Source organism: Dermacentor albipictus, chromosome 10 (genome assembly GCF_038994185.2).
Source record: "Dermacentor albipictus isolate Rhodes 1998 colony chromosome 10, USDA_Dalb.pri_finalv2, whole genome shotgun sequence".
Taxonomy (NCBI): domain Eukaryota; kingdom Metazoa; phylum Arthropoda; class Arachnida; order Ixodida; family Ixodidae; genus Dermacentor; species Dermacentor albipictus.
Genome location: NC_091830.1, coordinates 76767250 through 76781473, shown reverse-complemented (window position 1 = coordinate 76781473; position 14224 = coordinate 76767250). Strand labels below are relative to the sequence as shown.

The window sequence follows — 14224 nt, the reverse complement described above, 5'->3', positions numbered from 1 at the left end:
ATCAATCATTTCTCATTTTTAATCTGTGTTAATATGCCTTGACAACGCTTCGGCAGACACTCGGGCAGTCTGGTCTGCTCACAAACTTCACCATGAGCGTAGAAAGGCTTTTGCCTTAATAAATTAATAAAACATGGTTTATTACAAACGCGCCTGAATTTTAGCTTCATATGCGGCTTCATGTCCGAAGGTGTCTCAAAATATGGCAGCTGTGAGTGTAGATGTCAACCTGTGCACTCACTTTTGTTGGCGAGGCAGTTGACTTTGCCGAGTGCCATGCAGTCGCTGCGAACAGCTCTGCGACGATTTGGCTCCAAGCCACATCTTTAGTTGCCCACTCCCGACGACGCAGCGCCGATTATTAGCCCCGAGCACGAACACGAGCGGCGCTGCGAGCGCCGCTCGCGTGACGTCAGGGCACGGACTCGCGCCTGTCGTCTGCTACAGTTCGGGCGTTGTCCGGGCGCTTTCTGCGGTGTTTTCGTTTGTTCGCCCTCGTTCTCTCTGCTTGTATACTTATGGTGGTCGTCTCAAATATATTTTTACGACGTCTTCCTTTGCGTACATTTATTCAAAAAGCTAATTTCTTAGACAACAATGCAGCTCTCGAAGGCAACGCTACAGTGCCAGCCGAAGCGACGCAGACCAGCCGATTGCGGGTTTTTCACGCGGATAGACAATCCCAAAGCATAGACTTTAGGAATCCAGTTATGATACCATACCTGCCGCGGTGCAACAAGTATGTCACAAAGCTGGCTATACATGACTTCTACAGCAGTTACGTTGATTTCATTCCGCTAAAACAGGTTTGGTCACGACGAGTAGTTCATGGTATAATATCGAATTTTTGCATTTCCTCACAGAAACGCTCGGCAGTAGCACGGGGACTGAACTAATACTGGAGCTTAGATACTACACGCCTCACTTGCTTCTTTAACTGCTTGTCAACATTGGGCGGTTCTTCACGTGCTTATTTTTTTTAAGCGGCGGCAATTTGAAGTAAAGTTAATGAAGGCTTACAGCTATTTACAGAGTCCAAATAGGAATGTAGCAATATATATTCCCTTTTCCGTGCTACACGTTCAACTCACCTCTTTAGAGCGCGTTTGTTAATGAATAATAATGTATGTTATGTTCCTCTTTTTTTTGTCTATGTTACCAAGTGTATATCATTTATTTATTTCAATGCCGCAGTGTGTTTTGCATTGTTATTGTGGAAATATTTCACTGTTCTTTCATATATTGTATAACTGCAATGTTTTATGACCACTATATAAATGTAATTTATATGGCGCTTGATGTGTTACCCCATGTAGTCATATTGTACCTAAGGGGGTGAGGTTACCTCAAGCCGCGTCTTTGCGGCTTTTTTCCCTCATCCACCTCCATTTACCACTCCTCTGTACATGTGTGTGTGTAAATGGAAATTAATAAATCAAATCAAATCAAACTCACTTGAGAAATTTACTGGTGCTTGTTGCTTGAGGAATATACATGACGAATATGTTTGGCGAACTGACACAGGCTGCTCGGCCCAATTTTTTTAGTGAAGTATGCCTGCTGGACCGCATAGCTGCAGCCAGAAAGAAGTCGAAGCGTCAATTACTAGTAGTATGGGACATATTGAAGATATCGAAATTCCCCCGGTGGAGGGTCAAAAATCAAGTGAAAGTATATGCAAGGCTTGTGGTGCTTTATTTATGAATGTTTGCGATTGGAATGGAGCAAACTTAATTTAGCCTGCAAGATTCTCTTTTATGTACAGACGAAGCGAATAGTTATCCGTTTGTATAATTAAATAACGCTGGATCGAGACATGGTGAGACAGAAGGTGCTTGAATTTTCCTTTTGTAGGCAATCTAAGCTGCGGTGTAGTAGCTCGAGAATACTTTAGCCATTCCAGTTGGCGCTGTAAAAAAATGCTTTATGGTTTTAATGCGAACTTGTAGTGAACTGATGGGTTTCGCGAACATAGCGTGCCTCGCCATACGGTCAGTCGATTGCTACCGTTACGTGATCAGAGGTGTGCCATATTGTCGATAAAGGCTACTGAGGGCCACTATGAAACATTTCATCACTTTCAATCGATTGGCTCTCGATCTTAACAACGAAACTTTTCTCTCAGGTGATTGCTACTATGGTGTTTGTGAATTAACTATGTGAGTGAGTGAGTGAGTGAAACAACTTTATTTTGTCCACTAGAGACGTAAGCAAACGCCACGCCACCTGGCTAGGCCCACTCGGGGACCATCAGGTGGAACCTGACGGCCCTGTCGCGAGCCCTCTGGACTGCCAGGGTTTGAGAGGTCTGATCCTGGGCCCTAATCAGCTTCTTCATTTCCTCTTGAGTGAAAGGAGGACCGGCAGAGGCGCAGCCCCACAGGACATGTTCGAAGTCCGCATAGTCACCACACAGAGGGCAATCCGGGCTTGGGAACCGGTCGGGGTACATTGTGTGTAGCGCTGCGGGGCTCGGGTAAGTGCTTGTTTGCAGTAGTCTGAGAGTGACTGCCTGGGCCCTGCACAGCGAGGAGTGCGGCGAAGGTAGGACTCTTCTTGACAGATAATGAATTAACTATGTAAATACTCTACATGACGCGCCGTCGTGTTAGCAGCTATGAGCAATTCATTTTTTGGAGGCCTGTTTCAAAGGGGGATGAAAGTAGCAGCAAACTTTTTCATAAGAAATGCGCGCCAAACTATTCTTTTACGCATTAATGAATGGCCATATTTGAATAGAACAACACACCAGAGTAATAGGAATCATGATGACGGCTTCGCTGGGCAGTGTCTTTCTAACATCGGATAACGTGGTGACGCCAATTACCGAATTTTTCTTCCACGTAAAATGCAATGCCTCTCATAGCTAAATACTAAAGGAATGTTAAGTGTTTAGTGAATCATCATACACAACTTCGCGCGTTGAATTTGCAGATATTCTTTTTTTAGTCAAAATTTACCGAGAGACACGGCGCATATATGCATTGCAAAAACTTGTAGACCCCTTTAACGCTACTTAGCTTGCGATATCCAAGTCGCAAAGTTTCTCGACTCACACGCTTTTGAAGAAGAAACTGTGGTTAAGGTATTGCAGCTGACAGAAGCCGACTTATTCTTCAATACGTACGGCTCGAGCCACCTATACCCCAAGCATACATGAAGGGAACGAGAGCGCGCGGCGGCCGAGCGAGCCGGAGCGAGCGGCGTCCTGGCCGTGACGTCACTCGCGAGAGGGCGCCATTCCTCTTTCTCGGGGCTAATACTTTGCCCTAGGCCTAGGCAGTGTATGTGTGATGAAAGTTTCGCCTACTCACCGACCCCAGATGCAGCCGCGCCGATTAGGCTTAAGGCCTAGGCAGTATGCTTAGGACAAAAAATTTGCCGCTGGCAAGCTTATGTTCGTGTGGGCTCATCGGTTCCTAGACCTCACATATGGATTAGACTGACAGCCACTGTAACAGCATTGGGGTTCGCCGATGACCAGCCAGAAACTAGTGTGAGCAGGCGTAGCAGAAAACTCCGAACTGCATGCATCAGTGCATGCACTCGCGTACCCTTTACGATTTGTGTGCCTTCCAGCAGCTCACTGACCCATCTTCGTACATGCTTTCGGGACTTTTCGTACCCACTGCTTTTGTTGCCGTTCTCTCGGTCTGCTTCATGACCGGGACGAACCTTGAACCGACATCGACGGTGCGCCTTGCAATGGCTGCAGCGTGCATCAAGACCAGCACCAAAGCCACGCCTTTAACCAAATAGCAGATATTTGATTCGCAAATTTAATTATTTGAATGTTCACTATACAATTCGTATGTTTGAGTATTTGCACACACCTAATTTAAAAGAGTCAGAAAACACTCAGACTTTTCATATTTTTCCTTTATTCTTCTCTTGTGGGCACCACACATGAATATCCACAAATATTACATAAAGAATTTGGGAAGGGTGGAGAGGTTGGCATGCTAGAGGTGCCATCCTCAGCACCTGGGGACGAGGGTAAGAAATGGGAAAGGGGAGCAAGGAGGGATGAAATCGAAGCATGCCAAAATGAGTCAGTGCCAGTATCCTGCAGCCCGCAACTGAACGAACCACAATGCTGGCTGTTGAATTCAAGTCCAAGATACAAGTATCACAGAGGTTAGGAGTAATTCGCTCCTTGCACAAATAGTTTTCATTTCCCACTCTACAACAGTAACTAGCAAGAATATGTAAAGCAGTAACCAGAAGGCCTGTGTTTACGGCACACTTTTGATGCAATAGCATCCAGCATAGGTGCATCTAATTCACGTTGGGCAATGCCTGCACTGTAGTTGGGGGCCAAGATACATTGTGTTATCATATAAGGCAGATGTGCTTAGAAGCATTGGCTGTTGGGTTAGCTGGTGCATCACATAGTGTCCTTGACCGCAAATAAGGGCTGAAAGAATGCCTGTCCTTTCCACATCCTATCTCCCCACCCTTATTTCTGGTCAACAACACGACAGATGTGCTTAGTATGCATCTTGGCAATGTTCACAGTGCAATTGCCATGTTTCGTGAAATGGATGCATCAGTGCTAAGATAATGTCATGACGTTACGTTCCCTGTGATTATAATGAAGATATGAAGCAATGAAATGAAAAACAGCAATTGAGAGGCATACGCTTTGTCATGAACAAGCAGTCTAATTTAAGCATCTGCCACACCCAGCCATTCTTAATTTTTTTTCTTTTTTTTTCTCACACAATTGGCATCGACAATAAGTACCATTCGCACTAAATGAAAAAAGCACACACTATGTACAGATATACAATTATTTGCTACAAAAATAACAGTAACTAAATTGAAAACACTAAATAAAGAAGCTACACTTTTTATGACCCTACCAGGACACCAGTGTGGTTAACTTAAACAAAAAATAATTTTCTGGGTGAACTTTCAGCAGGGAAATTGAAAACAAAAAATTTCAGTGATACCCCTCAGTAGTACTAAATTTCTCATAGAAAAAGAAACAAGTAAAAAAATCAACAATAAGAACCCCTGCAAAATGCTAGGCATGCTGCCACTTCATAAGCACTAGCGAATAGAACAAGCCAGCAAATTGCAAGGTTTCAGATTAGAACTATATTAACAACCTATAAATATTGTGTCTGGCAGTAGTGCCCCAAGTGCTTAAATAAAGCTGCTTGTTTAGCACTGCTCAGTGCCTTTTTTTTTTGAACTAGAAAAAAAAAAGAGAAACTAGAGATAGCGAAAAAGATATAACAGCCTTCATAAAAACAAAATACAGAACTGTCCCCTTGACACACCAACACAAAGCGAAAAGAAGCCATCAAGAGACGCCACAGTAAAAGCCTGCCACTTTGCTAGCCACAAAGCATGCTGCTGCTTTGCCATCATCGCAATGGGACCCATTTTGCTACATACGAAACTCGGCAAAACAGACGAGCCACTTTTGTGCACTGCCAATGCCTGAAAAATGCAGCCCACACTCTATTGCCTGTTATAACGCACCTGTTGTGTGTAGCACTGCTTATGCCTGCACATGATGGATGCCTGTGCTCATGCAGAGAGGCCCCCAGCTACCACTAGTAACTGCAGTAACGTGGCTAAGCATGCTTGGCAGTACATGTTGGAGAGCAGGCAGCACAAGACAACTGACAGAACTGCAGCAGAACGAACCTTCTCGACAGAACTGTGAACAAACAAGCTGTGAAGAGCACAGAGCAAAACACAAGCACAACCTCTGCTCTCAATGAGCAGAAGTGTTAAAGCAGAATTGTGACTTCTCATGATGATGATGATGAAAACTAACTTGTGCTCTCCACGGATGGAAGACATAAGCCGATGGAAGTTGGATGGGCAGTTTGCACTGCACACCATTCCGCTTCCATGCACATCCTTTCAACGGAAAATGAGTTATGGGCTATCTGAACCAACTGTACGCCTGCCAAGACCATGCAACCAAGAACTGCCACAGAATGTTACCATATTTTAAATTTAGCACCGGCAGAGGAAACAGATCAGTGTGGCAGTCCTAAAAAATAAGTACCATGGCTTTTCGCATTTCTTTTCTGGCTGTGACAAAAGTGGGCAAAGGCAGAACTGGTTAAACAGTGTTGCCGTGCCAACCGTGATGCAGAAGATGTAGCACGGTACCATGACATGAGAGCAGGCCTTCCAAGTGGCAACATGCCAGGCCCAAAGTGACAAACCTTTACTGCACTGAAGAATCAAGGGACACAAACCAAACACACTAGGCCCAGGAAGCATTTCAAAACTAGAACGGACGTAAAGCTGCCGCTCGCGTCCTCGAATTTCAAGCTACTTTATAACAGCACAAACAGCAAACAAAAGCTACAGAATAACTAACCATAGACACAAACATTCTAGCTGACAAACTCAAAGCCACAAAAGCCCACAAAACTGATAACACTGACTGCCGCAACCACATTAAAACAGTGAATGTTATATATAAAAAGAAAGGCTAACATACATTTTACACGAGACAAATGCTTTCTCAACGAGCAAACCGCTTGCAAATCACATCGACATGGTCACTATAGAAAGAGTGCAACAACCACACAAAACGAGAACACCACATGCCGATGACAAAAAGCCAAAATGAAAGCCCAACCCCGATTAACATACACGTTAATACGCCACACAAATCTAAGACAGTTTCACATGAACGCAGACACACACCTTGAAACTTTGGTGATGAAGTCACTTTTGTTACATGTAACTAAGGGCACAAACCCTAGCATTGCAAAAAAAGACTGAAAAGGCTAAGACAGAAGTACCATCCACTGCCAAAAGATCAAGCCTCAAAAGAAACTGGTTAGGTAACAAGATATGTTAATAAAATAAATTACTAAAACTACATAAGCTTCTTTTTTCTTAAGCTACGAGGCCGGCTATATGATCCTTAGGCCCTGGTAACTGTGCTAAGTACAAGCTGTCCAGCTATTACAGTGCACAAATATAATCTCTTACACAGATAAAACTATGGGTTACACATGTGTCGTCCTGGCTTCTGCCACATAAACTCAAACTTGAGAGTGCTTGTTAGGAGCACGTTCCTCAACCAAGGCATTCAGGGCATGCACATTGGCACGCACATCATAGACACAAACGCATCATTTAAACTGTCCAACGATGCCAAAAATACTGGTTGGTAGATTTGGCTTTGTCTGGGATACAGTGGTGCAACAAACTCGTGCAAACGTAAAAGAACATTCATGCTGTACAAAATTACACCTACGCAAAAGTTGGAGCTCCAGAGCATTACAAGTATCCAGCTATTGGGACCAGAGAGAAAGAGCTCAGCAGTGAATGCACTGTACAAAATCTGTACAAAATGTATCAGTTCGTGGGTCCAATACACTCAGTATTTTGTACACTGTAAAAAAACATACGCACACACATCTCGCTGCTCAAAGGCATCTAAGGTATCCAGCTATGAGGCACTAAGACACAAGCACATCACCGCTTGCACCAATAAATGATTGAAAACGCAGCTGTGCACATTCTTCCCCACAACGTGGTCACATCTGCATACTGCACGCAACTGTGTTGCTCACTTCCAACAAAAAGTGCGCACTTTCTCACAGCAAATGCGAGTATACCGTTCATGTACACTGCAGCATACGCCACACATAATCGCAGCTGACTTTAAGCCGGTGCTCCAAAACTCCTATGCTCGAGAAATTTCGTCATCGGCTCGACAACTCAGATGTCTCGAGAGTAGCACACACCTTTGGAACAGAGCACAAGTCAACTTCAACAACATGCGATATGGCCCACGCAAAACTAGGTTAGCTGACGATTATGGCTATGCATTGTGATTGACTGTCTGTAAATGCAGACAGAACATAGAAAGTACTCCCGAGGGGCAAATGCTACATTTACAACTGCATGAAACTGTTTTCCCAGTGTACTTCTTCCTACATCAAATTCCTATTTAGGTAGCATTAGGGTTACTATCAGATTTCGCGAGTAAAAAAAGAATAAAAGGCTTCTTTAACAACTAATGCCTATGCCAAGGAACTGTCAGAAAGCAGCTCAGCATCAAGTTCCGGAGCTTGACAACAAAGTACTGCCTTCAACAAGAGGCCTTGACAATGGCGTTTTGATACATGCAAGGTTTCCATGGGCCACTAAGTGATTTGCAACACTGGTTAATCATAGTGCACAATGGCAAGTACAATTGTGCCAACACTGAGCCCCTGTTTACACTAAGGTAGCTGGCAATTGATTGGCTACTGCTGAAGCATGCTTAGGACACATGTTCGGATGAGATCGACATGCAGAGGCATCCACAAAGCGATGGCCCTGCAACAGAAATGAAAAGCCACACCCTTTCTCACACTCTTTCAAGTTTTACATCTTTTCGTTACACAAAACATAGGATGCTACCTGGCAGCCAATACGCAAATTGCCATGCACAAAAAAACATGGAGTGGCAACTGCTTGCTCCAATGACTGCCTTTCCATTGCGTGACAAAACACACTCCAGACGGTGGCATCTTCTCCCTGGACATGGAGTAATGCAAATCCACACAAAAAAAACTTGGATGACAAAAAGAGAATATCAGTGTTGCATTGGCAAGTGCATCAAGTTTATACAGTCTTAGATAATTACCACTGCCAACTTTAAATAGAATGTGTTAAGCCTAACATGCATACACGTGACACTTTATATTTGACATTCTATAAAAGAGCAACACAAGCTTTCTAAATACAGCAAGGAGGCAAATTAGGTTACACAGAGTGACACAGCAAACGAAATACAGATGGCAAGCTCTTCTGCTCTCTGCACATAAATGTGGTGCAACTAATTGTTTTTGAATTACAGAAAGAAATAACGCGTTTCTCATTAGTATGAACAGTTAGTGTGTATTATTGCACGTATCAAACATTTATTAAATGAGAAAGGCATGGATGTGCAGCACTGCACAAGACATTTGCATATGTAAACTAGCAGAGCAGTGATCACTCGTAGGAGTAAGAATTAAATTAAAGATGACATTTACTTCACTGCTCATATGAACATGAAAAAAGAACTTTAACAAGAAACACAGTTGTTCCTGGTGATAGCTATTCTTTTCTGGGAGCAAAAAAACTTGATTGCAGCCTATAAAAATATAATTCGAAAGGAACGCACTATTAAAATATCCAACTACATTTTTCTGAAGTGTAGCTCTTGCGGGTGAAAGCTATTTCCCTTTGCCTGAAAGGAATGCTCCTTGAAAAAATGCTTTACTGAAGCAGCCAGCTTCAAGGTCAGTCAAAGCCAGAGCAATGAATTCAAATAAGTCGCAGAACTAAGCCTCTGAACTGAAGTCCACGAGGTGTAAGTAGAGAGAATTGCTTCTGCAGTGACATGTAATGAAAATGGTCAGATAAGCGTGCAGACAGCTAAAGAACTCGCGATTCCAGTTTGAAGTGTGCTTAGGTAACAAGCCTGACCTCTCTCCTATTAGTTACTAGAGCTATTTACAAAAGCTGCAAGCCTCGGTACGAGACAAGTGCAAAGCGAATTGCACAGACGGACGCTTCGGGCTGAAATCTGCTCAGACCATAAGCTCGGATGCCCCTGCTACTAGACAGATATTTACAGCCTAGGTTGCAGTTTCGCGGATGGCGAAACGCGTAGTTGAAGGTTCAGAGCTCCATTTCAATATTTACACACATCGTGAGCTTAATCATCCCTGCCCCTCACCATAGAAACCTTAAGGAAGGTGCGTGTTTTCACATTCAATAATGACAGTCGTGCTGGCGTTGAGGTCAGGCAATGTCAACGAAAATAAATTTACAAAAGTTATTCAGAGCTAACTGCCGTGTCCCACTGGGTGTTCTAATAGCGCGATGCGTGGCAGTTCACTGACCTAGAAGTTGCTCGTTTAAATGGCACCCTTGATGTTGCCGCTAGACCTAACGAAAAAGAACTAGGGCATCACACCAGCACAGCTGCTATCATATCTGTGAAAATGTGCGGCTTTGAAAAGGTTACAGCGATAGAACAGCTAAGAGCTATGGCAAACGAACTAAACTTGAAGGAGGAAGTGTAACACCGGAACCCTTCTACCGAGCAATAACTCGAAAGCGTCGTTTCGAACTACCATTTAGTCTCTTGCCAAAGCTACCCCAAATAAAGCGTACAAGCCGAAACCATTGCCAACATCATGCAAGATGTTGGAAGCGGAAATGAAAGAATGCGTTCTGCTAAGCCCCAACTTGAATGCATTCCATTCACCCACAATAGCACAACAGAATTTGCAGGTCCAGCATAAAAGATGGGCAAGGGTTGAATGTTGACCTCAGTGATGCTCGTTGTCCTTGGAGGGACTCTGTGACGATTCAATCCTGTCATGCTGTCAGTTCAGAAGCACCGCAGAGTGTTCAATAGCAAATTACAAGTTGTCAAAAATAAGCAATGTGTTTTTTTATGTACAGGTATGTATATATATTAACTTAGTACTTTGAAACAGCTTATTTGAGAATGCACTATAGTACCGAAGAACAGCAGTGAAGCTGGTGCACCACTAGTACAGTTGAATCCCAGAACCACAAGTGCCGCGTCATTGTCATCTCCATCACAACGTTTGTTTCATCCTATCAGCGTCCAGTAGAATACAATTCACCAAAATTATTCTATATAACAATATGGTGTTCACGATCACATTTTTGCAACAGCTGATAAGCTTCTGCGCAGCAAGCCTTATGATACTGCTTTGTCCATGGCTTCAAGAAATTATACCAGTTTTTAAGGTTTCTTGGAGCAGGCAATGGCAACAGGAGCAAAAGGATTCAGGATTCAAGGATTCAGTCAGAGCTTACGAAGCATCATGTGACACCACCACCATGTGACACTACTATCAAGTGATATCAATGTGATGGTAGAGCCCTATGACAAATTTGGCGACGAAGTTGCAGTGAACAAGACAAGGATTGTCACACGCAAGTCCACAAGGTTAATCTCAAAGCACCCCAGCTGCTTCACAGCGCAGGCATATCACCTGACTAATGTCTATGAAGGAAACCACTAGTCTCTAAACAGAAGAATCTACACTTTGTTTCATTTGAAGAAAAAGTGTGTGTTACCTAACCTGATCCTCGAAGATTAAAAGCCAGCATCCACGGCACTGAATAAGCGATAACACAGAGCCAAGTGACATGCCCGAGAGACGTGCATCGCCAGAAAGAAAAGTGGTTGGCACACGAAATGCTACGCAAACCAATGTGCACATGGCTTGTGAAGACGTGAGCCTATGACCCCAAGATGACATGGCGCAGAAAATAAACTGAAAGATTGGATGCATTCCAAGCACCGAGGACATCGCCGAGGCCTGACCACGAAGGCTGAAGAGAATCAACATTAGCTTTCTTGAATAAAGTGTCGCGCGGGAGGACCGCTTGGCTGATGACACCAATTCTCGGGTTGGCAGTCAAAATGTTTCTGGCATCTCGAAGGACCATGCTTCACCTAATATTTACAATGCAGACGGTGCATTTCCTTTATGGGGCGCTTCTTGCCACAGTGCTGCAGCACTCTTACGACATGATTCTGAACGGAACTCTCTGGTCCGAGAGGCAGCGTTATAATGGAAGTGCACTTCCATTCTTTTTGGAGGAAAGAGAGGAGACAAGACAAGCACACCCCTTTAGACCTTCAGAACAGTACACGGCCTAGCTGTTTTAATATAAATTGAAGCCTTCCAGTAAAACGTGTCGCAGACGGTTTGTTCAAGAATTGGCCACACTGTCTGAAAACTGAAGAACTGAAACTAAGTTTCGGGTACCTTTATTCAGCCAACGCTGCCCAAATGCGAAAACGTACTTCGGAATCCCTGACGTCACGCTGACGTACCAGCACTGGGGTTCCGGCGCAAAATTCAAATACTGATACTTGGACCTTCATTTTCTCATCTAATAATCAAACTATTTTTATTTTAATGACTGCCTGCAGGGTTCTCAAACAATTCTTAATTAGTCTGAACTGATTTACTGTTTCGCTTTAGTGTCCATTTAACCAAAATCACAGGCAGGGCCAAGTAACAGATTTTTGCCTTTTAGACTACTGGTCACATGTCACATGCTCAGTTGAGAATTTCACAACTAAGATATTTTCTGCAATAATTTGTTTATAGATGTTATAGATTTCATGGTTTGGGGATTCAACTGCACTAGTACTATAAAGTGGGACCAGCTTTTCGGGGGGATGAGGCACTTTAAATTACTTTTCCATTTTCTTTTTGTTATGACTTAGTTTGACAACCTATAACTTTGGTTCAAAGTGGCCTAAAACGATAATTTATAGCTTACAATACACTACAAACATTCAGAACCGATTCCTTGTGGTCTAAGTTTCTGTTAATTAGCTAATTAGGTCCTACACAAAGGACATCCTGCTTTGGATATTATAAAAAATATTTATCATAAAATATATAATTTTATTCTTGAGATCACATTAACTGGGCAAATTTTATTCAAATTGTTTAAAAAATTGTCTTTCGTTAAAAGCACTTCATCCCCCCTTAAGAAATCAATAATGATAAAACAACAAGACTTGATTCTTTATTTGAACCAAACCAACAGGAGCACTAGCAAATTTAAGACTCGAGGGTGTGGGAGCTTTTCTGAGGAAGAAATGCAAACAGGCTACTAATTGCAGTTGCGCCATGTTGCACTTATCTAAGAAAAAAAAAAGCAACGGAAAAAAAAATTAACTAGAACATTTTTCAGCCGCACACTTGCGTTTTGCAATGCGAGTTCACGAAGTGTGAAAAAGAGAATAAAAACCAGAACACGTGACGAGAAAACAGTCGTGCGCGACAACCAAACCACCAAAAAGGGCACTCCTGGCCAAAGTGTTGAAGTTGTACACTTTTCGCCAGCTCCTGGCGGGACGTTACACATGAGTGGAGGCACAAGACGAACGCCCACGCATTAGGCGTCGAAGTTGCGCACGACGCGCTGGATCCGGCGTCGGCACACCGGGCACGGCTGGTTTCGCTTCTGCAGCTGCAACGCGCACTTGTAGCACGTCAGACGGTGACTCGTTCGACCGTGCACCAGAATGCCGCACTTGGGGCGCACCATGCAGATGGTGCACAGGTCTGCCACTGCCGAACTACGGAGTGCCAGCGCGTCGCCGTCCTGCTTGTCCGTGCTGCAGCCGGGCTGAGACCAGTCGTCCGGTGCCTCTTGGCTCGCACCGGTCGTCGCCGCGCTGAAGCCGTCTCCCTCGTCGCCGTCGTCGATGTGCTGTTCGCGTGAACGACAGTGCATCAGTCGGCTACCGAGACCCGTCACAGTTCCACTGGGCAGTGGTCACACAAGTGTGCCAACTGCGGCATAAATTCAGTAGAATCTCGTCAATTCGAACTCCAAGAGGAGCGGAAATTTATTCGAATAAAGTTGAGTCCGAACTAAGGAAAGTCCCTTTGAATAATATGCCCAATCAATTGTGCGGCACAGCACGCGAAACCGCAACCATGACTGGGCTTGCATTGAAAAAGTGTCATGTGCCAGAGGAAGCCTTGGTTCCATATAAAGTCCGAGTGCAATAAGAATGCGCCCTGTATGCCGTTTTCTGTGGGTGCGAGGGAAGGTGCGAGGGGGAGCAGAGAAGGATAGTGGCTTGATGCGCACAGTCCTCCCGCGTGCCCAATGTTGCAGGTCACATGACAAAACATGTGCCGGGGGAGGGGGGTTAATTTGAATGTCAAAATAGTGACACGATCCCAGGCAACTTCAAGCAGCTTCAAATGGCACCAACTCTGCCCTCAATGTCAGCACCAACAAGGGTGGTGATTATGTGAGTGAAGTGCCAGACAATGACTGCTGCAAAAACGGTTTAACACATAAAACTCAATGATAATGACTCGCACAAAATCGCACGTTAGGGACGACCACCTAAGATGTTCGCTGCATGCAAGGAAAATGGGGACGCACTCACCGACAGCCCCTCTGAAGTGCTCCCACCACTACTCTCTTGTGATCCGTTGGTGTTCTGCGATATGAGAAGACACTTTTCAGGCTCCTAGGTGTTAAAAAAAAAAAAAAATAGACACAGACACTGGATCAAGAATACAATGGATTCTTGGATGGACACTACAGACAAATGTGAAATCGACGCGTAGAGAAAAACATTAGGTCGAGCTAGATTGAAAAATTAGCCTTTGGTAATAACAAATTCAGAGTGAGAACAGAGTTTTCGTAAGCAAGAAAATGATAAAAA

General features: G+C 43.9%; 1 protein-coding gene across 7 annotated transcripts in view; it reads right to left on the bottom strand.

The window, feature by feature from the left end:
- Nucleotides 1-12536: 12536 nt before the first annotated feature.
- The window catches only part of LOC135898669 (E3 ubiquitin-protein ligase Mdm2-like), a 51915-nt gene continuing 50227 nt past the window's right edge, over nucleotides 12537-14224 (bottom strand). For all 7 annotated transcript variants that reach the window (XM_065427769.2, XM_065427789.2, XM_065427759.2 and 4 more), the window contains 2 exons: nucleotides 13943-13996; nucleotides 12537-13248 (listed from right to left, as the gene is read on the bottom strand). In XM_065427769.2, coding sequence (XP_065283841.1) covers nucleotides 12931-13248; nucleotides 13943-13996 — 372 coding nt within the window. In that variant the 3' untranslated portion in view covers nucleotides 12537-12930. The remainder of the gene's footprint in view (nucleotides 13249-13942; nucleotides 13997-14224) is intronic.